Source organism: Haliotis rufescens, unplaced genomic scaffold (assembly GCF_023055435.1).
Source record: "Haliotis rufescens isolate VD_foot unplaced genomic scaffold, xgHalRufe1.0.p SCAF_3, whole genome shotgun sequence".
NCBI lineage: Eukaryota > Metazoa > Mollusca > Gastropoda > Lepetellida > Haliotidae > Haliotis > Haliotis rufescens.
In genome coordinates, this window is record NW_025964001.1 from 21,313,245 (window position 1) to 21,339,951 (window position 26,707).

At 38.9% G+C, this 26,707-nt stretch overlaps 1 protein-coding gene and 1 long non-coding RNA gene across 3 annotated transcripts; one reads left to right on the forward strand and one right to left on the reverse strand.

The window, feature by feature from the left end:
• On the reverse strand, positions 1 to 26,707 carry LOC124146437 (acetyl-coenzyme A synthetase 2-like, mitochondrial). Its single transcript, XM_046516723.2, has 14 exons — positions 26,198 to 26,707; positions 14,322 to 14,418; positions 12,567 to 12,766; positions 11,581 to 11,756; positions 11,124 to 11,276; positions 10,264 to 10,411; positions 9,752 to 9,889; positions 8,646 to 8,738; positions 7,503 to 7,615; positions 6,382 to 6,508; positions 4,849 to 4,976; positions 4,520 to 4,583; positions 1,814 to 1,935; positions 1 to 764 (listed from the first exon to the last, which is right to left on the reverse strand). Exons 1-14 carry the CDS (start codon positions 26,541 to 26,543, stop codon positions 594 to 596), a joined length of 2,076 nt encoding a protein of 691 aa, XP_046372679.2. The 5' UTR covers positions 26,544 to 26,707; the 3' UTR covers positions 1 to 593.
• Positions 16,195 to 26,249, forward strand: LOC124146438. Of its 2 annotated transcripts, XR_007223282.1 has the most exons (4): positions 16,226 to 16,533; positions 17,287 to 17,338; positions 17,710 to 17,848; positions 26,122 to 26,249. It is a non-coding gene; the product is annotated as an uncharacterized LOC124146438 (long non-coding RNA). The 2 variants fall into 2 exon arrangements; XR_007223281.1 differs by having other exon boundaries at positions 16,195 to 16,310; positions 16,408 to 17,848.

Below are 26,707 nucleotides of genomic sequence, written 5' to 3' on the forward strand. Positions count from 1 at the left end.
GCTTTCTCATGCGTACGGCACTAATTTCAAATTGACGACTACGCTTCGAAACATATTTTGACAAATTCTCGCTTAAAAATTTGAAACCTGAACAAAAGAACATTCTGGAATGGCTAACAGATGGTCTAGACTGTATGGATTCAGTCCTTAAGCCCGTAACTATTGTTCGGAATACCCCGTGTTAAAGTTTTCGAGGCTGCATGATTAGGAATCACATTCCGACTGTCACTTTCATGATCTGGTAAGCGATGCTCTGATTGGTCGGATGAAAGGTCGTTCTGACGTCACCCCAAATGGGATGTCCTCAGATCTTTGTTTAGCGGTAGCGAGAACTAAGATCTGATTTTAATGAGATTACATATAACATTACCATTATTTAACAACAAAATCCCCATCCACTGTTTTTAATGACACTATGAAGATATGTGGTTTTAATGTTTATGGGTTTTTTTCTATTTAACCCTCCTCTTATTCTCTCCATCCCACCAACCCTATTCAACATGGTTTCTAAATGTCAGATCTCTTGCCTCCAGTATCAAGGCTATGGTATTCCATGATCAGTGAAGTCACAATCAATGTAGCACTTCTCTGGATTAGTTCCCGGAGGTTGTGAGTTGGTTGTGGATCTTGATGATGGTATCAACAACATCGGGCTCAGCAAGGGTTGACACGTCTCCAAGTTCATCCAGCTTGTCTGCAGCGATTTTTCTTAATATGCGTCGCATTATCTTACCTGATCGAGTTCTTGGCAAGTTTGGTGTTACCTGTTATATAGATGTGACAATTATCAAGCTAATTGTGTTGTCAGTATGAGTTACTTCTTCCTATATCAATTAAAAATCTTTCTTTTTTCATTTTTCAAGTACAGTCGTGCCTCGTTTATACGGACACTTGCGTCATTTCACAATTCGTCCGTATAAACGAATTTCCGTATAACTGAAACCAGCTTCTTACTGAAAGAGTTACTTCCCTTCAATTATGCAACTCATGACAGATGACAGAGCAAACAGATACATCCACTCAATCTTTATTCAAGACATACACGTTTAAAAAAATCTGTCTCTGCCCTCCACAGACTCCATATTTATCGAATGGGATTACATGTACAATAAACAAACTCGTCTCAAACGTAACTCCGTGTCACTTGGTTAATTGACTTCTCACGAATCAAAGGATTACCACCAGCGGAAGTGTATTGTCCGGGTAAGTGAGACAATTTTGTGTGCATTTCAGTGTTTTGTGTATGAAAATGACCATCCGGTTCCGGAAACTGAATTTCCGTATATACGGGTAAATTTATATAGTAATTATTTCGTTTTGAATGAAAATCGTCCGGGAACCGAGGTTTCCGGATATCTGAAGTCCGTATAACTGTAGCAGTAACTAGCCAATGTGACTTCCAAGAAGCATATGGTGACTTTAACCTTTTCTGAATAGCAGTCAAACTATAATCCAATGGAGAATCTGTTCTAATCCATACCTAATCTTTAATTATTAGGACAAAAAATCAACACACATTTTGTGGGGTCCCTTGCATTTTCACAGGATACCATCAACAACAATGTATGAAGTCTCTCCCTATCATTCTGTTGTCAAATAGATATAGTACAAATAGTTGGTTGGTTTGTTTGTTTGTTGTTTAACTCTGCACTCAGCAATATTCCAGCTATATGACAGCAGTCTGTAAATAATCAAGTCAGGACCAGACAATCCAGTGATTAATATCATGAGCATAGTCGCCTTTTACGGCAAGCATGGGTTGCTGAAGACCTATTCTATTGTACCCCCATGTAGAAGTAGTAAAGCAACTGACCAGTATTACATCTGGCACAGCATAAGCCGCAATGTTGGTCTTCACAATGACCTTGAGCTGCTCACAGATCTCCTTCTTGGACATCTTCACGTCATCCTTCAGCGTCACATAGGCATACACACCTGCACACACGCAAAATACAGGGTCCGACATGGAATCTAGTCAGTCTGGAGACTTGTGACAATCTACGTACCAGTACACACAGACGTCTTACATGAGACATGGAATCTAGTCAGTCTGGAGACTTGTGACAATCTATGTACCAGTACACACAGACGTCTTACATGAGACATGGAATCTAGTCAGTCTGGAGACTTGTGACAATCGATGTACCAGTACATATAGACGTCTTACATGAGATAGGGAAACTGTTAGCAGTGATAGAAATGTAATGTACCAAAGGGCACTACGAAAAATGTTATGGTACGTCCAAACTCATGAAAATGAGATCCTTTCATCCAAAACGACACCTCTCTACGTGATGACACCTCCATAGGAGATCACGTCATGTGAACTTCATAATCAACCAATCAGCATCGAGGCTTCGAAATTCTTGGTACAAATGAGTGAAGCATTCAGATTAGCATTGTTTCATTTCTGTATCCCGAAAACAACCTTTTTGAATGCACATACCAAAGACTATCTGCTTACCGTATTCGACGTAATAAGCGCCCAGGGCGCTCTTAAAATTAGAAATAGGTACTCTTATATTATATTATTTTGGTGAAAAATGAAAGAGGAGTTGAAAGAGTTGGTGAGTTGAAAGATAAATTTCGTGGTTTATGCTGACAGACAGAAATGTTTATGTACGACAGATATATTTTCCCAGAATTTAATTGTCCATAATTAAGGGTGCATATAACACACGAGTGTGTATTATACGCGAATAAATAAGTCTTGTGTACATTGATCAATCGGAAGGGGTGCTAATTGGGATTGTTCACCAGCCAATAAATCAGCAAACATCGCCTTTGGCGCTTATTACGTTGAATACGGTATATTATTATGGACTATCTATACCCCCTGTCCTTTCCCAGTTCCATGGTATCCACCCAACAGGGAATACCCTTGCAGGAATATTTGTGTCCTCTGGACGTTTTCTTTTATTGCATCCAAATTTCTGAATTGAGATGGTGAAGAAAAAGAAGCCAAATTGTTTTAGAAAACTGACATCTGATTGGCTCAAGAATCAACACATGCTTCATTTAGACCGGGTGGTCAAAGTTGGCTCAGAGTTCACATGACACAACCTCCTATTGAGATGTTGCAAGATCTTCATGCAGAGAGGTATTGTACCGGAAGAAAAGATCTGATTTCAATGAGATTGATGTGTGCCCTTTTGAATTTAGGTGTGGCAAGAAGAGGAATAATTATTATGTACAGTAAATTACATTTATAATAAACACGCTTATAACAAACTGGTGGATACAATGAACTGTTTTTTGGTCCCATCCATCTGCTATCATATATGCTGTATATGTGCTTATAACAAACTACAGTTAAAACGATCTTAGTGGTCCCTTTGGGCTTGTTTTAAACCTTAGTTTACTGTATCATTAAATTTGGAGTATGCCACTATGAGCTATTTAACAAGCAGTTGTCATCTAGAAAATAGCGTCTGAATGCCCAGGTTTATCCACACTCATTGGCTGATCAGAAAGTTCCCCCAATGTAACCTCTTATGGAGGGTTCAGTCTTCACACCACTGGTTATTGATATGGAGTAAAAGATCAATCTCCTTAAAATCAGATCTTAGTTCTCTGAGGACATCCCATTAGGGGTCACGTCAAAACGACCTTTCATCCGACCAATCAGAGCATCGCTTACCAGATCATGAAAGTGACAGTCGGAATGTGATTTCTAATCATGCGGCCTCGAAAACTTTAACACGGGGTATTCCGAACGATAGTTACGGGCTTAACGACTAAATCTATACAATCTAGACCATATATTAGCTTTTCATGAATGTTCTTTTGTTCAGGTTTCAAATGTTTAAGCGAGAATTTGTCAAAATATATTTCGAAGCGTAGTCGCCAATTTGAAATTAGTGCCATAAAGCACGAGAAAGCTGCCTTCTGATTGGCTAATGTCGACTTCTTGTCAGTAATTCCATTGGTTGGTCAGAGTTTGCGAAAGGTTGGTCTGACATGACCCGTAATGGGATGTCTTCAGATCTTTGTTTAGCGGCAGCAAGAACTAAGATCAGATTTTAATGAGATTGGTAAAAGATCGGATTTTAATGAGATTGGTAAAAGATCGGATTTTAATGAGATTGTAACTCCACATGTAATCTCTGCATTGCATCATGGCCCTGGGTACCGGTCCACATTGCGATCTTAGGGCTACGACTGTTGTAAGTCCCATTCTTTAACACAGGCTGACTATCGTCCTAGACAAAGTAGAAATGATTTATGGATAACAACATCTTTATTTACTGTAAAGGCAACGTTTCAGTATAGATCCTTATACCGTTGTCAAGCAAGGCTGAATATATATTCTGTACCATGCTCATTATGCAGCCTTGCTTGACAACAGTATAAGGATCTATACTGAAATGTTGCCTTTACAGTAAATAAAGATGTTGTTATCCATAAATGATCTGTACTTTGTCATCCGTCAACTTCTAAGTAATGTCTATCAAACAATTTATCATCATAGAGCTAACGTCGCTTTGTGGAACGGGACCCTGGCTTCGGTACTTCCTACCTTCTCCCTTGATTTCATGTGGGAAGCCAACCACTGCGGCTTCTGCGATGTCAGGGTGTTCTGTCTGGAAAACAAATCACAACAAATCACAACAAATCACAAATTAATAATTTTTTTTATATATTGTCCAGTTTGATCATTTGTAATATCTCGTACATATTATTATGATATTCTAACATCTCATATGTTATTATTATATTCTAATATCTCATATATAGTATTATCATGTTCTAATATCTCATATATATATCATAATATTCTAATATCTCATAAATATTATAATATTATAATATCTTAATATCTTATATATATTATAATTATATTCTCACAATAATATCTTCAATCTCTGCTGTGCCCAGTCTGTGGCCAGTGACATTCAAGACATCGTCCATCCTGCCTGTAATCTGGTAGTATCCCTCATCAGTCCTGTGTGCACCATCACCCGAAAAGTACAGCCCTGCCCAATCAAACATGTGTTAAAGAAGACCAAACAATACATATTTCGTCTGTGACTTGTATGTCAATGGTCATAACAGGGTAAACTAGAAAGGTGTTTGTATTACATGTAAATACAGAGGCAGCCCTATCCTCACCATTTCCTGAATGCCCCTAAACTTTCCCATCGGAAACATGAATCATGAACCATGTCAACTTCACCACATTAGACAACAGTTGGTTTGTTTGTTGTTTAACACCGCAGTCAGCAATATTCCAGCTATATGACGGCAGTCTGTAAATAATCAAGTCTGGACAAGGCAATCCAGTGATTGACATCATGAGCATCAATCTACACAATTAAGATACAATGACATGCAACAACCAAGTCAGCGAGCCCGACCATCCGATCCTGTTAGTTGTCTCTTATGACAAGCATAATCGCCTTTTATGGCAAGCATCGGTTGCTGAAGACCTATTCTGACAACTTAAAACATGACCTATGCAGTACATCTTTGAAACAGAAAGAGCCTGTGCCTCTAGCTACCTTAATAAGAAAGTTATGAGCATTTCCAATTACCTTGATTCTGTTTGGGAAAACACATGCCAAATGCAGTACAACTTGAAAACAGAATGTCCTATGCCTCTAGATATCTTGCTAGCAAAGTTATGAGCACTTCCGGTCTAATGACATCACTTCTGGTTCAGGACAACATATGGCCTAAGCAGAAAACCTCGAAAACAGAATGTCCTATGCCTCTAGATTTCTTGATAAAGTAATAAGCACTTCCTGTTTCAAAGCATGACTTCTGGTTTAGGAAAACACATGCCTAATGTACTACAACTTGGAAACAGAAATTTCTATGCCTCTTGTTACCTTAATAACGAAGTTACAAGAACATGTACATAAAGTTTCGTCAAATTCCAATCCTAAATGCTGAAGATGCTGTGTTCGGACAGCTACTTGCCATGGAGTGACCTTGACCTTCAAGTCATTCAATCACATGTGTGTACATTACTTGCTGCAAACTATGGTTGTGTTACAAATATTACGTCTCCATACCATAAATACAAACTTTCTGAAAGGAAATATTAACAAGTAATTTCATGATTGAATTACCTTGACATTTGACACAATCATGACATATGATAGGTGATGACTTTGTTACTCTGAGTTCATCTTATCCGATTGAAAAAAGTTTCATGAATTAATCTGACACTTCATGAAATTTGACCCATAGTGACCTTGAGCATATATGGAGGTCACCCAAAAGTTGATGCGATTGGGACACCACTTGAGTGATCATGTATACTGAGTTTATTCAAATTCCAAAATACTTTAGTTCCACTTACATCTAAATTACACTTGAGCTCTACCTACATATACAGTGCATTGATGTCTACTGACATAGATAACTGATACTGACCAGGGTAGGGCTTGAAGTATGTGTCCTGGTATCGGTCGTGGTCACCATAGATGGTGCGGGTCATTCCGGGCCACGGCCTCTTGATGCACAGGGCCCCTGTGACATCATTCCTTGTCAACTCCTGACCCTATACCAGAAGAAAGGACATTCTGTTGGATTCGTGGACTCTCATATAAACTCATAATTCAAATTAGCATTAAAATTCATCTCTTAACAATTCACATCATCACTTTTTTTGATGCATCACAATTTTCGGTGTCATGTTACCAGTATAATATTGTGACGTCATATGGCTGCTGTGGCAGCCATATTTGAAATCGGTTTTGAACAAAATTGGAACAAAATCAGGAGTCAGCACAAGGCTCGATTCAAGGAACTTGACTTAAATTGCATGATCAATTACATGGGATTTAGTGATGTAGTATGGTAAATAAACTTTAGAGGTATTGAGTTTGTTCAAAGATGGATTTTGAGTGGACAAGTAGGGATTAGTCAGACAAAGGTTGACATAAATATAAGGTTGCATTTTTCAATAATAGGTAACACTCATATAGCTAATTCAAGCCCTCAAGTGGAAATAAGCATGTGAACTTTCAGATTCATTGGTCAAGTGGTGTCAGATAGATGCTGCTTATAGTGCAAAGAAATGCAGTTTGGGAGAATTTAGGAGGAAGGTCAAAGTGCAAAGGTCAAAACCAGGTAAAAAAAATAACAGAACAGATCTGTTGTGCCTCATTCCTAAATACACATGTACCAAAAAAAGTTACATATTGAACACAAAAAAAGTTTCAGCTTTCAGTGTGGTCAAAGTGCAACAGCCATAAATATGTTTTTAAACATGGCAAGCCTTACTGTAAATTGGATTTAAACCCCTTGAACAAATTGGTGCGTCATCCAAGTTTAAGTTTCATCGGTCCAGTGCTTTCTGAGGGGGAGATGTTCATGACAGCCGGACAGACCACAACACAAGCTCACCTGGCTGAAAGTCAGGTGAGCTAAACAACACAACAAATAATATAACCTGTATCAAGGTACAGATAATGAGTAACAAACATTTGAGCCATACCTCAGTGAAATGAATACATCCAACAACTGGTTACGCCTTGACCACAATTTAATACCTTGTTGTCCATGAGAACAGGTTCAATGCCGAAAAATGGTCTCATTGGCATGGCAGGTTTGATTTCAGCACCAGGAGCCGATGGTCTTGGAGCCAGACTGATGCCCCCAGTCTCTGTATGGTAGAGGATAACAAGACTTTTACAGGAACTTCAGTCAAAAGGTGGCTTCACACAACAACCATAAGTTTGGTGCTTTGTTTACAAACAGAAGTTTGAGTGTGTGAACACTGTTAAAACAGTTTGCGAACTAGTTGATGAAGTTTGATCAACTGTTGGTGAGAAATAGAAATGATCTCTATTCTCACAAATATTTTTACCAACATGTTTGTGTTCTGAAACCCAATTTTGAAGTGTGAATGGTTATCAGCATGTTGGTCTCAGAGTGAGTGAGAGCGTGTCAGCTTAATGTGGGAGGAAAGCACGAAGTGATGCAGGTCTCAGATGTTTACCACTTCGGTGAAACCAAAGAGCACGGTTTTGGTGCTGACAAACCTAGAAACGTAATTGGGGTGAACCAGGATTCGTGCCCACAATCATGGGTTTCTGGTGCGCCCAAGGGACGCAACTCTGCACAGTGAATTAGATGACTTGGGGCACCCGTGCCTCCTGTTGGTCTCAGATACTAATCAGATACTACGTTGATATCCCATGCTTTTTCTTACAAAGAGGAACTAAGTAACAACAATACAAATTTGTCATGTGAAGACACAAATAAGTTAGGAAATTTTTTTAGTTGTGTGTGTGAAGAGGCCTTATAACTTAAAGCCACATTGTTTAATGTAATGGTTTTGGGGAATCTTTTGTGAGTCTGAATATTTCATATTCTTTTTGGTATGTTTAAATTGATTTTTTTTTACTATGTAAAATACCAGTTATTGTTTTCTTGTAACTGTCCAACAAGAATAGAGTGAACAGGTAAATAAAGAATGTGTTATTAACATTATCTGTACAATATTAAAATATGGGTGAACATAATAATATTTTTTTTTGTTACAACAAATGACATATTTATGTTTATGATCCTTCCATACGGAGATCACACAATCAAACTAGAAAATATGGTACAAAAGTATAACTGATTATTGGTCAGCTGATAATTATCAGCCTAAAGTGTGAGAGAGTAGTCCCCCTTTATGCACCAACCTGTCTGCCACCAGGTGTCAATGATATCACATCTCTTCTCTCCCACTATGGAGTAGTACCACTCCCAGGCTTCGTGGTTGAGTGGCTCGCCAACTGGGAACAACATGAAGACTGTCAGGGTAGCAAGTTCTTTCTATATAATTGATGATCAACATGCAAGCATTTCATAAGCATTTCAACCCCGTGAGGATCCGGTTTCGAATTGGTCTTCAGCAAACCATTCTTGTCGTGAGAGGCCACTAATGGGATTGGTTGGTCAGGCTCACTGACCTGGTTGATACATGTCATCAATCATTGTGTAGATTGAAGCTCATGATGTCAATCATTGGATTGTCTAGTCCAGACCGGAATATTTACAGACCACCATCTGATAGCTGGAATATTACTGAGTGCAAAACCATCACATACTACTTCCCACCAATTATGGATAACACACCAATTTGTTCTTGCAGTAACAACAAACAAAAACTATAAGCATTTCAAAAGTACAAATTTTCTGAAAAGACATATCACTCACTGCTACAAATATTGATATTTTATGGTATCACATAAGTTGTTCTAAATTTACTTTGAACTTGTTGAAGCTGAAAATAACTGTGAGTGACTATGGTTTTACTTCAGAAGCGTTTCTTCACAAATGGGCTCCCAAATAGTGAATAAGAGAATTTCTTTTAACACCATTTGAACAGTGTGTCAGCCACATCAGCTGTCAGCTTAATGTGGTAGGAAGCCACAGGTATGCTGCTAACAAACCAAGGGTCATAATCAGGTTGAATCAAGGATTCAAAACCACACTAAGGGACACAACTCTGCACACCAGTTTGTACTCCTTACACAACCAGGCCTACAAGATCCTGTTCCACAAAGTGAACACAATACCCATAACTCCCATACTTTAACATAGGCTTACAACTGTCATAGCACTACATTCGCTCTGTGGAACAGGGCCCTGGGCCTCACAAAGTGGGAGAACCGGTATTCTACATGGTGAGAACAAGCATCCACTTTAAAGCAGGTCTAAAGTAACCCTAGCCTATGCTGTCCAACAGCAGGCATGTAAAGGTCAGGTATCAGGTAGGAAGTTGACTATGTGACAACGCACTCACCACACCCTAGTTTCCGCAGTGAAGATCGGTCATACTTGTTCACCCAGGAGTCTCCCGACTTGAGCAGCAGTCGTAGTGCAGTGGGTGCCAGATAGATGTGGTTCAGCTTTAATCTCTCCACCATCTCCCAGTACCGACCTAGGCATCAATGGACTCACAAGTATAGATACTTATAAAACACTAAAAGATTCTTTATAGATGTATATTATTTTCACAAGGCAGGGTCAGGACACTTCCTGGATCTATATGGGTATGCAGTTGGCCAAAATGAAAACTTGAAAAAGACACAAACTTGTCATTACAATGTTCACAAATGTTCTCATATATGCTCCTTAGTTCTCATATGCTTAAGAAAATAGAAGGAAATTTTTTAAAAATAATTTTAATTTATTTTCTTGTTTTAAGATTTTCAAACTGAAAGATCATTTAATAAAGTTAAAACACATAATTAAATACCCTACATAAACAAACACTACAATTATTTGAGAAATGTCCATCGCAAACTCCCCTACCTGGGTTAGGGTATATGGGTGTGCTCTCAAACAGCAGGGTTGTTGCCCCGTTAGAGAGGGGTCCGTACACCACATAGCTGTGTCCTGTGATCCACCCAATGTCCGCAACGCAGCCGAACACTTCACCGTCCTGGTAGTCAAAGACATGCTGGGAAGACACAACAGTAATTAGCAACATAAGCATAGACGCATTGCTTACCTGAAGGTAACATTAGTGTGGAGGCATCGCTTACCTTGAACTTAATATTAGCACAGAGGTGTGGCTTACCTTGAAGGTAACATTAGCATAGAAGTAAGGCTTATTTTTGGGTAACATTAGCACAGAGGTGTGGCTTACCTTGAAGGTAACATTAGCATAGAAGTAAGGCTTATTTTTGGGTAACATTAGCACAGAGGTGTGGCTTACCTTGAAGGTAACATTAGCACAGAGGTGTGGCTTACCTTGAAGGTAACATTAGCACAGAGGTGTGGCTAACCTTGAAGGTAACATTAGCACAGAGGTGTGGCTTACCTTGAAGGTAACACTAGCACAAAGGTGTGGCTTACCTTGAAGGTAACATTAGCACAGAGGTGTGGCTTACCTTGAAGGTAACATTAGCAAAGAGGTGTGCCTTACCTTGAAGGTAACATTAGCAAAGAGGTGTGGCTTACCTTGAAGGTAACATTAGCATAGAAGTAAGGCTTATTTTTGGGTAACATTAGCACAGAGGTGTGGCTTACCTTGAAGGTAACAATAGCACAGAGGTGTGGCTTACCTTGAAGGTAACATTAGCACAGAGGTGTGGCTTACCTTGAAGGTAACATTAGCAAAGAGGTGTGGCTTACCTTGAAGGTAACATTAGCAAAGAGGTGTGGCTTACCTTGAAGGTAACATTGGTGTAGAGGAGGTAGCCTGCGGTTGAGTGAGATAAGCCTTTGGGTTTTCCAGTGCTGCCAGATGTGTACAACATGAACAGGGGGTCCTCACTTCCCATCTCGGAGGCTTTGCAAAACTTTGACTCACCGCTTAATGCCTACAGTGTATCAGAACAGAATTAATCACTGAAGTTGACCTGGTGCCTTTGTCTTATATCTTATCCACAATAATTATACAGTGATTGAGGGGAAATATTGTTTGACAGGTGGAATAACAATCTCATATGTTTCCTATATTCAATTTCTGAATGATATCTGAACATTAAAGATTTAGGATTTCTTTATCTTGACAATGGGTTCATCATCAACTTTAGCTTGTTGGTCACACCCAATCATGCCAATAGTCTTTAATTTGAAATGCTTTTTACAAAACCATGTGGCATACAAAGAATTTAGCCTAACCTTCTCAAGGGGAATGTCCAGTTTGCCCATGGGGACATCAGCCCCTGTGCGCTGATACACGAACACACGTTTGACGCTCGGACACTTCTGGACGGCAGCATCCACGGTTTTCTTGAGCCCGATGATTTTCCCTCCTCGAAGTCCCTGGTCGGCAGTAATCACAGTTTCAGCATTCGCTGGCGATGTAAATTGGTATTGTTAAAACTGATTCAAGCCTTATGTTTTTGGACTGTGTATTACACTACATGCACAGAATTGGCTAAACAATACAACTTCTTTAGAAAATTAACAGAGTGTGTTTCTGCATCGAAAGTATCATATATAGTAAGCAATAAAAATGGTATTGTACAAGCCTTTGGTGTTGTACTTATTTTTTATTCCTTATATCATATCAAAGCCTTCATGTGATAAACTTGTGTCCGCTTAATGTGTGGGGAAAGCCCAAAGTGATGCTGGTCTTAGACGTTTACCACTTTGGTGAACCAACGGGCATAGGTATGGTGCTGACAAAACTAGAAACATAATGAGGGTGAACTGGGATTCGAACCAAGGGACACAACTCTGCACAGCGCGTTGCAGTGCCTTAGACGACTGAGTCATCCATGCCTCCTCCAAAATTACGACATATTCCCTGTGTAATTAGGGTAACTTAGTTATCAGCCTAATAAACTGTTGTAAAGATGAAGGAGTGAGTGAACTGTGTTTTATGCCGCATTTAGTGATATTCCTGCAATATCGCGATGAGGGACATCAGAAATGGGCGTCTCACATTGTAACAGTGTGGGGAATTGAAACCTGGGTCTTTAGGTCTATCCCACCATCATTAAAAGAAGTGACTTAATACTTACTTGGTTTCAACTTTAGCCTAGTTCCTCTATAATACATCTTGAGGTAAATTATCCTTGTAACTTGTGACTATGAGACAACTATAGCAGAAAATTTTAAAAGAATTATTCACTGCTGTATAACAATACCCAAACACCTACCATCTTGGATTCTTCCTGCCAGGGCCTCTGCGCTGAAGCCTGCAAACACGACATTGTGCACTGCACCAATCCGGGCACAGGCCAACATGGCCGTCACCGCTACGGGGGACTTGGGCAGATAGATGGCCACTCGGTCACCGCGGTCCACCCCACTGTGGCGTAGCATGTTGGCCATCTGGTTCACCATGACAGATAGCTCACTGCAAAGTAAGCAGCCATGACTCCTATTAACCAACTTTTTAATGCAACAGCATCTTTATTTTAAGATGCTTCAGTTGTGAGAAGTCAGCACCATACCCGTGCTTGTGGTTTCACCAAAGTCTGCATCACTTCGGGCTTTCCTCCCACTATATCGAGGTGAAACGCTGTGGTATAACAAATAATGTTCAAAGCTGCTTTAAACCCAACACACTCACTCACTTTTATGAGAAGAATAAGATAATGGGGACAAGACAATGCATGAAAGGTTTTGTTACCGAACATTGGCCAGGCAAACCCAGAGATGAATGAGTGAGTGAGTGAGGGAGTTATATAATGGCATGCCTGTTTTTTTAAGAAAGCCTGAAGTGAGATAGGATGTTTACCATTTGATGAAACCCAAGAACAAGGGCATTGGAGGACAAAACTAGAAACACAATCAAGTCGAACCAGGATTCTTGTTGGTTGGTTTGTTGTTTTACGCCGCACTCAGCAATATTCCAGCTATATGACGGCGGTCTGTAAATAATCGAGTCTGGACCAGACAATCCAGTGATTAATATCATGAGCATTGATCCACACAATTGGGATCGATGACATGCATCAACCAAGTCAGCGAGCCTGACCACCCGGTCCCATTAGTCGCCTTTTACGACAAGCATAGTCGCCTTTTACGGCAAGCATGGGTTGCTGAAGACCTATTCTATCCCGGACCTTCACGGGTTAACCAGGATTCTGGCACATCAAAGCGTCGCAACTCTGCGAAGAGAACTGTGGCGCCTTAGACCACTGGGCCACCGGTGCCCCTCAGAGGGCCATGACCTGAGCAGTGCTACATATCCTTGGTAAGGTGACACACAATCCAGCCACCAGATTCCCAGTTTAGCAACTTAAGAGGAAATGTGATTGACATGGCGTTATCTGGATGTACAAGGTTGATTATTATCTTTAACATGAACCCATGTGTCAAGGCATGTTGTACAAGGTTTTACAGGCATGTACACCACAAGCCAACTTGAATCGGTTTTTAAAAGATGGTGAATGGGCAATCAGATAGCTTGATTTCATGACAAGTTAGAGACAACAACTAAATATTTTAGCGGAGGGTGGGATTTCTATTACCATGTTTAGAAACAAAATATTTCTGTGAAAGGAGGATACAATTTTACCAATATTTGCACAAGACATATTTATTTTTCATGAGATCTTTCATATTCAGCAAACAGAACATTAACCTTGTAATAAGAGTGAGTGAGTGAGTGAGTTGGGTTTAACGCCGCTTTTAACAGTATTACAGTTATATCACGGCATGTCAGCTTAATGTGTGAGGAAAGCCCGAAGTGATGCAGGTCTCAGATGTTTACCACTTCGGTGAAACCCACGAGCACAGGTATGGTGCTGACAAACCTAGAAACATAATCGGGGCAAACCGAGATTCGAACCCACAATCATAGGTTTCTGGCGTGCCCAAGGGACGCAACTTTGCACAGCGAATCTCGGCGCCTTAGACGACTGGGCCACCCGTGCCCCCCATTGTAATATGAAATGGTGTCTTACCCATATGTGACCGTCTCTTGTGTGCCTGGCTCGTCCTTCTCCCAGATGAGCGCCACCTGGTTCTGCCGAGTCTCCAGGTGGCGGTCCACACAGTTCACTGAAAGACACACGAACAACATTTCTAACATACCCTGCTACATTACCATAAAAAAACTTGGACATTAATCGTAGGTTTGCAGTGATTCACTCAAGTCCTGCAATAGATGTCATTAGTGTAAAAAAATGGAGGTTACCTACAATCGCACACATGTTAATACAGCTTCTATTTATCTCATGTAGAATAGTATAAGTATGCACATGGCAAAGATTTGATCAGTACGGGGGAATCAGGTACAGAAATGTATTTTTTTTAGGTTTGACAAAGGATGCTCGCCAAGGTGTTTAGATATGCCCTTTGTAATAAATAAATTGCATCTTGAAGGAATGCACAATAATATTCACTGTACAAAACTCTTGACAAGAAATCTAAAAGTCCTGTAATTAAAATAATTATCAGATGTTACAGTACAGTACACCATTTCATTACTTTGCAGGACTCTCATATTTCCTGTAAGGACCATTAACATTAATTATTGGGGGTCTCCACTGACCCCTAGTTTGTGAGGTCAAGATAAAACCCTGTATGGTGGGTAATATGCAGTTGTAATTTAGACATTTTGTCTCTTTCTTTTCATTGATAATATAGGTCTAAGTTCTTTTCAATTTCTTCTCTAAGAGGTGTGTGTGTGTGTGTGTGTGTGTGTGTGTGTGTGTGTGTGTGTGTGTGTGTGTGTTTGTGTGTGTGTGAGAGTCTGCATGCATGTGCATGTGCGTGAATAAAGTTTTCAAAAATACTTTACACATGAATTGTTTTGTACAAGTGTAAACTTACATTGAACCTCAAGCTGTTGATACCTCCTGCCACAGATGGCCTACAGTGAACTCATCACGTATAGAGCATACTTGGACAGACAAACGGACGGACAGACAGACAGACAGACAGACAGACAGACAGACAGACAGATGCATGGACAGTAGGGCTGGGATGGGTAACTCGGGTACTTGGGTCGGGTGGGTCCTGAGTAGGACCCGGGTACCCACAAGGTTACCCAGACACGTGGTTAGTCATGTTACATACTGTTTAATGACATTAACAATAAAACTCAATAGTTACACTACAAGTATAGCTAATGTTCACATTTCTTTCTCACTATGCAGGCATTCGTTCTGACTTATATATGTTCGAGTAAGGATAAAGCGTCTATCAACTGCAGTGTATAAGTGATCTGATCGTATTATACATGTATCTAAATAGTTTCTGCCAGGGCTGCAGTAAAACAATTCCCATTCGGACATTTTGTATCCAACTCTTGAGACCTATAGCGGGTATCTGGGTAGGGCAGGGTAATAGGGTGTCGGGTACCCGGGTAGTAAATTTGGACTCAGCCAGACAGATGGACAGATATTGACTTCATATACTCCTAGTCCGAGGCCATCTTGCATACATAACAAATTCATCCGTCAACAACTTTTACACTAACAGTTTATCAAGATCCACAACATTTCTGAAAATGCAGTCAGCCCTGAGATTATATAATTTAAATAAATTATGTATGGAAAATGAAAGAAGTTGGAAAAAAAACTGGACAAATACAAAAGTTGGACAAATACGATGGATAATTTTGATAGCAGGCTTTCCAAAGACTGGAATATATTTTTTTTCGAACATTTTTTATGACATAATGCTCTTATCAGTTTGTTGGTGCATAAATATTCCCATCTGAACATGCCCTTACACTTTAACATGTGCAAAAACACTGACACAGTTTCAACTAGCCGTTATTGTTTGAATGCTTATCAAGAGGGAAGGCTACAAAATAATAAAATACTGAGGTCAAATTCCAACGTGGGCGGGCTAGGTCTGTGTTGGCCTTTGCACCCTTATCTACTGTCAACATGCTTGCTTATTCACAACAGTGCATATATTCTGATACTCACAGTCTGTTCAAGGTAAGTTCATCAACAATCTAGTTTTCCAAATGAATTGAAAAAGTAGTTGTGTAAAGGTGTAATTATTCAACCATGTGAGTGTTTCATACTTTTCTAGAGGTGGATCAAAGATTTTGAAAACGATGGAACAACAACACATGATGAAGGACACTACTTCACATGCACAAGGTGTCGAAAGAGGAGTGGGGCTTCACGCCACTGCACCACCCCACCTGGATCATCAGTGAGTACACACTATATGCAGGAAAGTGGCCAAGTTACTCCTTGTTTGCTTTCAAAATAGCAGGAATTTATCCAGGATTCCTAACTAAATGCCCTTGGCAGAGAATTTGGGGGAAAATCTGTTTTTTTGCAGAACTTAGTCAATGACCCCAGAGACCATAAAATAGATATCTGGTGAGCCCTACAAAGCCATAACATTAGTTATTACCATATAACATGAATTGAGAAATTTGTAATTCCAGTTTGTGAATTTTGACTGACATTTGCTGCAGACTTGCTGCCACATACTGGCCTCTGAGCAGGTCTAGATGAACCCTGCATAGTCTGGTGTTGGAAGACATGCCAAGTGATGTTGATACAGTGTATAAACTGCCTGCTAACAGTGCATTGTTCCTTGTGATTTGGATATGTGCCATGCATAAAAAGTTGAACAATGTAGCATTATGTACAGCACAAACAGGACATACTGTTAGTATACTCATGGTACTTAGGCAAATGATATCCTTGTATTGGTGTACAAATATAGTAAGGAATATTAGCTATCGGAATATATACTATTATATGGCCTTGAAAAATGTTGTATCTCTGTTTACCTAACAAATACATTTTGTGTGCCTACCCTGACAATCATATTGACTTTCTTGTCAAGAGTCAGTGTGTGGGTCTATGTCTGTGTGTGTGTGTGTGTGTGTGTGTGTGTGTGTGCATGTGTGTGTGCACTGTTATTCATGGCATTTTTTTATTAATGTTGTAGCCTTATATCATGCTATCCGACACCAGGAACAGGATTCAGAAAGAAAATCCAGGTAAGGGAGATAACTTGGGTGATCTGCACGTGATCCGCTATTGTGATCTTATGGGACATGTGACATGCAACACATTAGGGGCAGCCAAGGAACAGATGCATATTAGAAGTCAACTGAAATAACATTTTAAGCAGAAATATTTTTGAAAGGTCTAGAATATGAACACTGTTAGTGATGCTTCAACTAACCTATAAACAAATTAAAGTTAACCAATTGTGGTGCTATACATATTGTCAGATTTTCTGTTTTATCATGGTTACAGGCCTTGAACTTTCTGAGAAATATACCTTCCACTCTTTAAACCAAAGAAAACATGATTTTTATCCCACGAATACAGCTCATGTTTTAGTGTCACACATCCCAAGTTTCAGGTTTATCCCTCCAGCTGTTGAGGTGAGAAATTACAGGTCAACAGATGGATGGACTTGATACATGAGCTGTCTTGGACCTTCAACATGTTCAATCCTGGTGATCTAGAAAAGATCGGGCTGGGTTTCTTCATAAAGTAAGGTACAACATATTTGCATTTTTAGGTTTCTCTAGTGTTACAAATTTTATTTATTGTTTTTGTGGAAATAAACAAAATCCTATTAGGTTATAAAAAATTCAATTACTTTATTTTCAATTACTAGATATTCATCCACTACCCACTCTCTCTCCATATCATTTTTACAAAACACCTACAGAAAAAGGAAAGTGTTGAGTGTTTGTTCCCTTTTATTGTACTTGATTAAATACACCATTTACAATCAAACAAAACAGTTATTTCAATGAAATAAAATTTACCAAAAATTAAATGCCTCCTGCCTCACATTCTTTAGATTTAGAACATGTAACATATTGTGTTTATAAATAATAGCGTGATTGAAGTCATACTTCCTTTGCAATGTCCTAATTACTGACTGAACTCTAACTAAGCACTTGAAATCAGACCTGAACACTAAGAACAATCAATCTGAAGATAACTGACATATCACACAAACACTACTCCACAACAACATGACACATCTTGCCTTGCATGTGTTTCTAGCAGGGATCAGCTGATAATGTTTTTTGAGAGGGGGGAAAAACATTGCGTCAGTGTAAACCTTGAGTTTATTAAAAATGTAAGTAAATTTTTGGAGCCAATTGTTGCTGCGCGCTACAACCGAGGTATTGAAGGGCGCAATAGTGAGGGAACACTATATATGTTATGAAAGTGACACTTGAGTTTATTCTTTTGTTCCTACATCCAGCACCTCAGATATGAGGTGTGCGTGACCAAAATGCAAATGTCTGATTGGGAAAAAAATATTTCGGGATCCCTTGTTTCGAGCAAAGTGGAATCATTGTTATCATTATTAGGATCAGGAGGCCTTACATTATTTTTTTGTGTGGTTTACAGATCCGCTGACCTTAAAAATATAAATTGAAAAATCAAAAGAAGAATAGACATCAGAACAACAAGGTTTTTTTTTACACCACCGCCCCGTATAAAAAAATCGCTTTGACAATACAAATAATCCAAGGGATTTCTATATGACCATGATGACTAAAACAGAAATTGTTCCAACGCTAAATCGTCATTTCAAACCAAATATATATCTAAATATATTAAATCCTAATCCACTGTCTTATAATTCCAATTTCTTGCAAGATATAACTCAAATATTTTAAAAAGCCTTATATATAATTGTTATAATTGTGACTCAATGACCCATGAAGATCCGGGGTAGAATAGGTCTTCAGCAACCCATGCTTGCCGTAAAAGGCGACTATGCTTGTTGTAAGAGGCGACTAACGGGATCGGGTGGTCAGGCTCGCTGACTTGGTTGGTGCATGTCATCGATCTCAATTGCATGGATCGATGCTCATGATGTCAATCACTGGATTGTCTGGTCCAGACTCGATTAGTTTTACAGACCACCGTCATATAGCTGGAATATTGCTGAGTGCAGCGTTAAACCACAAACAAACAAATGTGACTCAACTGTACATGATGTATGTTATAGTTACAACACACCCAGACGAGTTGTTTGGGCAGTAAGAGCACGGTTTGGCTTGGCATTTGATTGACAGACAAAGGGACCGAGGGGCGGAGCCCCGAGGTGATCCTTTTGTCTGTCAATCAAATGCCAAGCCAAACCATGCTCTTACTGCCCAAACAACGAGTAGGTGGGTGTGTTGTAAGTGACTTGTAGCACGGGTTGCGACCGTCATTCCAAAATTACGCGAGTTTGTGTAAAATTTAGTGACATATAAAGATGACGTTAAATATGACGTCACATGCTTTCTGCCTTCGAACCGTTCTTAACTTTTAATCTAATTGTTAAATCAAGTGTAAACTTTGGAATTTTCAAAGGCACATTAGAAATGTCAACTATTAATTTTCCGAATTTAGCAAAATGCGTTCTGTGTCCAGTTGTTTTTATGTTTGACAGTTACATTGTAGTCTTTTAATTAAGTTATAAACATTTCTATTGTTTTTTGTTGTTTATTTACGTTATTACTCTTGAACACTGTGTACAACACTGAAGAAACATTGTAAGTTTGAAATTTCTCAAGCTAGTAGGCGGGGCTTGCTGATTTTGGCACCAGCCAATGGTAATAATCTTTAACAAACCCTGCTCTTACTACCATGATACAGCATGGGTAAGATCAAAAGTACCTCTCGCAACTGTGCTACAAATAGACACTACAACATGCACTATTTCTAAATGTGTCACACTGTGCAACAGTAACATGAAACCTGATACTGTACTAAACAGTGTAAAACATACTTCCTCTAGTGAACAATGGGAGGTGTGTGACATGAATAACATTATCACAACAGCATACCATAGCATGTATTTTCTTTCAAGGACACTTCTCTCTACCAGGCAACCCCTTCGATGATCAGGCATATTGTGCAGTTGTATAAAGCAGAGCTTCAGGTAAACTGTGTATTTACATAAAATACACAAAATAAAACACCATTTCCCAATTAAATTTGAAATGCTTGTGTTCAAATACAAATGAAGATTTTAAAATCCCAACAGTGTAACAACACCCTTTGTCTAACCGTACATAAAAATACTAACTTCTGATTGGTTAGGGTGCAGGCAATTATTTTTTCCATGTAGCCCACTGAGAAATCAATCGGAACACACCTTAGGTAACTTACTTATCTCACATAAGTATCGGTGAGCTGAAATTAACTGATGTTTATCCAAATGTATCCTATTTAATCTGCATACCTATATTTTGTTGCTGTATATTTACTGATTGAATGCAGGCATACAAAATACATGAACTCTAGTCTACTGCTGTGAATTATGCATAAAGGTGCTAATCTCATATGTGAATAAACACTCAATGCTCAAAATATTATCTGGAGCCCTGAATAAAGTAACAAATCTTCAGTCACTCAAACCTAACACCTTTATTAGTTTGTAACATATAGATTTGAAAGGAAAAATATAAACATAATTAAAACTTTGTTTCCCTCATCAGGATTCAATGAGAATTGTATTGCATATGGCTTAGCACACAGCAATTGTGTGGATTAATGCTCATGATGTCAATTACTGGATTGTCTGGTCTAGACTTGATTATTTACTTACCACCGTCATATAGCTGGAATATTACTGAGAGGGGCATATACAACAAACAAACAAAGCAAATGGCTTAACATGCTCTCTGTCCCCGTTCACTGACAAAGTGCTTTCATGAAACCATTATCTCTCAACACAATGAGAGACAATGAAGTCAGCTCTCAACACAATGAAGTCTTCTAACTGGGTCAGTATATTATTATCGTCAGGATTGTTTTATGACTTCCATTGATGAAGGTCTTGCTTTGATCATACAAGGACCTAAATATTATCCTGCAGGGGTCGTGTTAGGAAACTAAACTTTCACCATGTGTACGTTGACATAATACATAGATCTAAAAATATATAAATTTGATGGAAACAAGCAGCGACATTTAAACTGAAAAGGAGCCCCCAGTGAAATGGGCAATTCAGAACCTGTGTAAAATCTAGACTTGCTTCATTTAGAGCTATAGCATTATTTTATGGGCTGGGCAGAAGTGAAAATAATATGGTTCAAGGACTGTGAGACAGGCTACATGTGTATGTGCAGATGCAAAGTTTGTTGCACCAGAAAATGACAAATTAAACCAACAACCTCACTCAGATGTAAATATGCTTAGGAAACAAAATAATTTCAGATCAGAGTTTTTTGTTTTCAATTCAGTAAGTCTTTGCTAGACATCCAACAAATCAAAGACTACTGTCGTAACTGTCATGCTCAATGCTAGCTTTTCCTCATGGAGATTCCAGGTTAGAATAGCAACTGTGTTAGTCATAAGAGGCGACCAAATGGGAGGGAAGGGAAGGAGTATGGTCTTATGCCGCTTTCTGAAATATTCAAGCAATATCACAACGACCAAAAAGATCGGATGATCAGGCTCAGTGACTTTGAGATGTGTGTGTCAACATACCCTGCTGGCGTGGATCACTGTCAACAATATCAATCACTGGTTTGCCTGGTACACACTCGAATATGTACAGGCCGCCATCATATAGCTGGAATATTGCATTACACAACAAAAAAACCCTTCAAAATCATGTGAATTCTGCTGATAAAACAAGGAAATCTTAAATCTTTTCAATTTTTGACATGCACTGGGTGAAACAAACTCATTAAAAGCAGAGCTTAGTTCTTGTTAACGCTAAAAAAGCTTTGTGTAGCAGTAACAAGTACTAAGATGGGACTTTCATCAGATTGTTGGTGAAAGTGAGTGAGTGAGTTTGGTTTAACGCTGCTCTTAACAGTATTTCAGTTATATCACGGCGTGTCAGCTTAATGTGGGAGGAAAGCCCAAAGTGATGCAGGTCTCAGATGTTTACCACTTCGGTGAAACCCAGGGTATGGTTGACAAACCTAGAAACATAATCGGGGTGAACCGGGATTCAAACCTACAATCATAGGTGTCTGGCGTGCACCTTAGACGACTGGGCCACCTGTGCCCCCTTGTGGGTGAAAGTAGACTGCATTGTGTAGCATCAGATTGCATTGGTGCATGTTTTATATAGTTAAATTATACATCTGGTATCAGGGAAAGGCTAAGGATAGGACACAGTGTTTGTTGAGCGTGAGGGTGAGGTGAGGTGAGGTGAGGTGAGGTGAGGTGAGGTGAGGTGAAATGGGGTTTAACGTTGCATCCAAGATTATTGCACTTATATAGCGATGTGCATGTACGTGTGTGTGTTTGTGTGGCTACTTGTAATAGTCCAGACTGATGACGATTTATAGTGCTAGCTCACTGAGATACAATGCCGCAGTTTAACATGAATACCCCACTCAGACACAGTATACCGACTCCGAGCCGGCCAGTCCTTGTTTTAGCCCCTTAATGCTGAGCGCCAGACAGGGTAACAACAAGTACCATCTTTAAACGTCTTTTGGTATGACGCGGCCGGGGATCGAACCCCGGACCTTCTGCCCTCCAGGCGGACGCTCTACCACTAGACCACGGAGGCGGTCTGAGGGGGAGGGGTAGGGGTAGGGAGGGGGAGGGGTAGGGAGGGGGTGATGACGATTAAAACTACCAGTAACCCAGATTGTTTGTATGTTTGTCAAACGTTGGAGATATGTTCATTCAAAGATACTGCAACATTAACTGTTTGTATCCAGCCCTATCACTTGAGCAATACAAAGATATTTGTCTCGCAAAATAACAAAAGCCCAGGCTCAGATGGCTTTCCCACTGAATTTTATAAATTCTTTTGGAAAGATATTGGACAATTTTTATTGCGATCATTGAATTGTGGTTTAATATCTGGTGAACTCTCTGTTACCCAGAAACAAGGGGTTATTGTCTGTATTCCAAAGGGGGATAAGCCTAAACGCTTCATAACTAACTGGAGGCCCATATCACTATTGAATGTTTCATATAAGCTGGCATCTTCATGCATAGCAAATAGAATCAAATCAAGATTGCCATTTATCATTAATGAAGATCAGACTGGCTTTATGACAGGTCGCTACATTGGTGACAATATTCGCTTAATCTATGATGCCATCTCATGTACAGAAAAATCAAACATTCCTGGTATGCTTCTTCTTATAGACTTTGAGAAGGCATTTGATTCCATTGCTTGGTCATTTATAGACAAATCTTTATCCTTTTGGGGATTTGGTGAAAATTTAAGAAAATATATATCGGTATTTTACAATGATATAAAAAGCTGTATGTCTATCAATGGTCAGTTGTCATCTTGGTTCAATATCAGACGCGGTTGCCGACAGGGTTACCCATTATCACCGTATATATTTATTCTCTGTGCAGAAATACTAGCCAATATGATCCGCTCTAATAGAGATGTCAAAGGTATCCTGGTGGACGGTAGTGAGTATCTTCTTAGTCAGTATGCTGATGATATGGAAATATTACTTGATGGTAGTCAGTCCTCCTTTGTATCATGTATTAACTCTCTTGATTGTTTTGCCAAAATATCTGGTCTTAAGATTAACTATAATAAAACTCAAGTTATCTGGCTTGGCTCCAAGAGAGGTTGTAAGGAAAAGTTCAAAGATGATTTGCCTATTGGTTGGAATCCAGAAGAGTTTAGAATTCTAGGAGTCAAATTTTGCACAAATCTGAAAAAAATGGTTCAGTTGAACTTTAAAGACAAATTATTTGAGTTAAAACAGATTATGAATAGGTGGATGAAACGGATAGTTACACCAATTGGTAGGGTGGCAATCATTAAATCCTTGTTGATTTCAAAACTCAATTATCTATTGTTATCACTGCCTGATCCCCCAAATGATTTTCTTGTTACTTTAAATGCTATGCTTTTTAAATTTCTTTGGAGTGATAAACGAGACAAAGTAAAGAGGATTAAAGTTTGTCAACGTGTTAAGCAAGGGGGCTTAGGTATGGTGAATATCTTTTTATATGTAACATCTCTTAAGGCCACATGGATAAGGAGACTTGTGTCCTCAGGTGATCAAAAATGGAAGCACCTATTTAAATCTACATATCCTTATTTGTGTAAACTTGGTGAGTTTGGTGTGACGTTTTTTGAAAGAAAATTATCTTTGATAAGTAATGAGTTTTGGAAAAGTTGTTTTCAGTCATTTATAGTGCTTGATAAGAAAATCAAGCCAGAATCTTTCAGTAGTTTTTTAACTGAACCAATTTTTTATAACCCTAATATTAAAATTAATAGGAAATCATTTTTCTTGAAATGCTGGTTTGAGAAGGGCGTCTCCCAAATTATAGACTTGGTCAAGGCCAGTAAGGAGTTTCTGTCATTTGAGGACTTTAATGATATGCATGGTATTTGTTCATCCTATTTGGAGTTTTATGGTGTTGTTAGCAGCGTTAAACAATACCTTGGAGCTCTAAATTTAGTTAGAGTTCCAACAGATTCTGTGGAGGATCCAATTTGTAGTTCCAAGTCCGGTTCAAAACATATTTATTTTTCATTGGTTTCTACAGAAGTAAAAACTAAAGGGCAGGAAAAGTGGGAATTACAATTTGAAAACTTAAATTGGAACAATATTTATAATAAAATTTTCAGTACAACACAGGATGTCAAACTGCGATGGTTTCAATACAAAATTACCCACAGAATTCTCACCACTAATACTTTTCTGTATTTACTCAATTATGCTCAGAATGATTTGTGCTCCTTCTGTCACAATGAAAAGGAAACAATTACTCACTTGTTTTGGGAATGTGATGTAATAAAACAATTTTGGGATGAAGTGTCATTGTGGATCGACCAGTGCTTTCATGTTTATAATATGACATTTTGTACAGAATTGATACTTTTTGGAGTTAAAGAGAACATAAAAACAGATAAAGTGTTTGATTTACTTTTACTAATTGCAAAATACTATATTTATAGATGCAAATTCCAAAATACAAAACCTTATTTTCATGTTTATAAAAAGGAAGCTTTTTCACGATACAACATTGAAAAAGATATTGCTTTCAAGACAGGTAATCAACAGAAATTCTATGGTGCTTGGATGCTGTATCATCAACTTTTCGAAAATGAGGAGCAGCTTTCAATTTAATTTTAGTTTTGTACTTAAGAAGTTAATGTTTGAGACCATGTACTTTCCTAAACTGCAATATGATATATAAACAAGAGTGAATGTGTGAGTGAGAAGTATGTTATTTTCTGTAAAAAAAACAACAAAGTAAGATGTACTGATAAGTTGTGCTTTATGTCATGGGCTTTCTGCTACCCTGGGCGGAAGCCCATTTATGTAACAGGTGCGTCTTTCTAAATACAATAAAAGAAAAAAAAGAAAAAAAAAAAAAGATATTCGTCTCATTAAGTTATAGATGTTTTTTTAAATATTTGATATTTGATTTGCCTTTTATAAATCTATATATACTTTACAAATGCACTGCTATCTGTTGAAAAAAGACACACTATCTGTCCGACTCAATATTAAACAAAAAAGTTTTTAGGCCAAATAAAAACAAAAACAATGACATACTATAGGACAAAATCCCAAGATCTCCATAGCAAATCCCAAAATGCTTCATGCATGCATACTCGCACCAGAATGTTATTACGTTAATCCTATTAACCCCAATATAAATACTGCTGACTTTGTCCATTACTTGACCTACTAGTGTGTCATACAGACCTAGAAACAAATATATCCAATGCACCCCATGGAAGTCTTAATAGTTGGCAAGTCTAGATTACAGCAGTTTCTGAAAATAAAGAGAGTCTCTGGGCTCAAACAATTCAATTCAAATAATCTGCTTTTATTTGTGTTCACAGATGACCGAACCCTAACAGGGCCTCTGAAGTTATGCCAGAATAACAATATAACTGCTGTGTTCTGTCAGTAACTTACCCGACGCATTGAGCTTGCCGCCTTCGAACCATTGTATTTTTCCATCTGTCATGTCACAATCTTTCACTTTATGGAAGTCATGGAACCATTTTAACCTGGATCGAGCCAATTTCCCCCAAAACACATCGGGGTTCTCCAAGCTGAATCTGTACAAATCGTCATGTGTTTTAATGCTGGGCACCCCTTCGAACTCTGGGAAAGGAGTTGTTGTCGTCGATGTTGTGATGTCTCGCTGACTGACCAAAACCTTGGCATACTTCGGGTATGTCCTCAGGTGTCGTCTGCTGCCAGACAGTGTCGTCTGCAGCCTGAGAGAAGTGCAAAACAATACCTTGAGCACGGCCATCCTGTTTGAGTTGCTGCCCCAGCTGCTCTCTCCTGTACAACTGACAGCGTTCAGCCGCCCATCCACTTGCTGGCGGTTTACCGTACTTCGCGTTACCGTACTACACACGCTAACGACAGCGCCAGCAAAGTTCACAAGGTTCTATCTTTGGAACTGGCACTTAT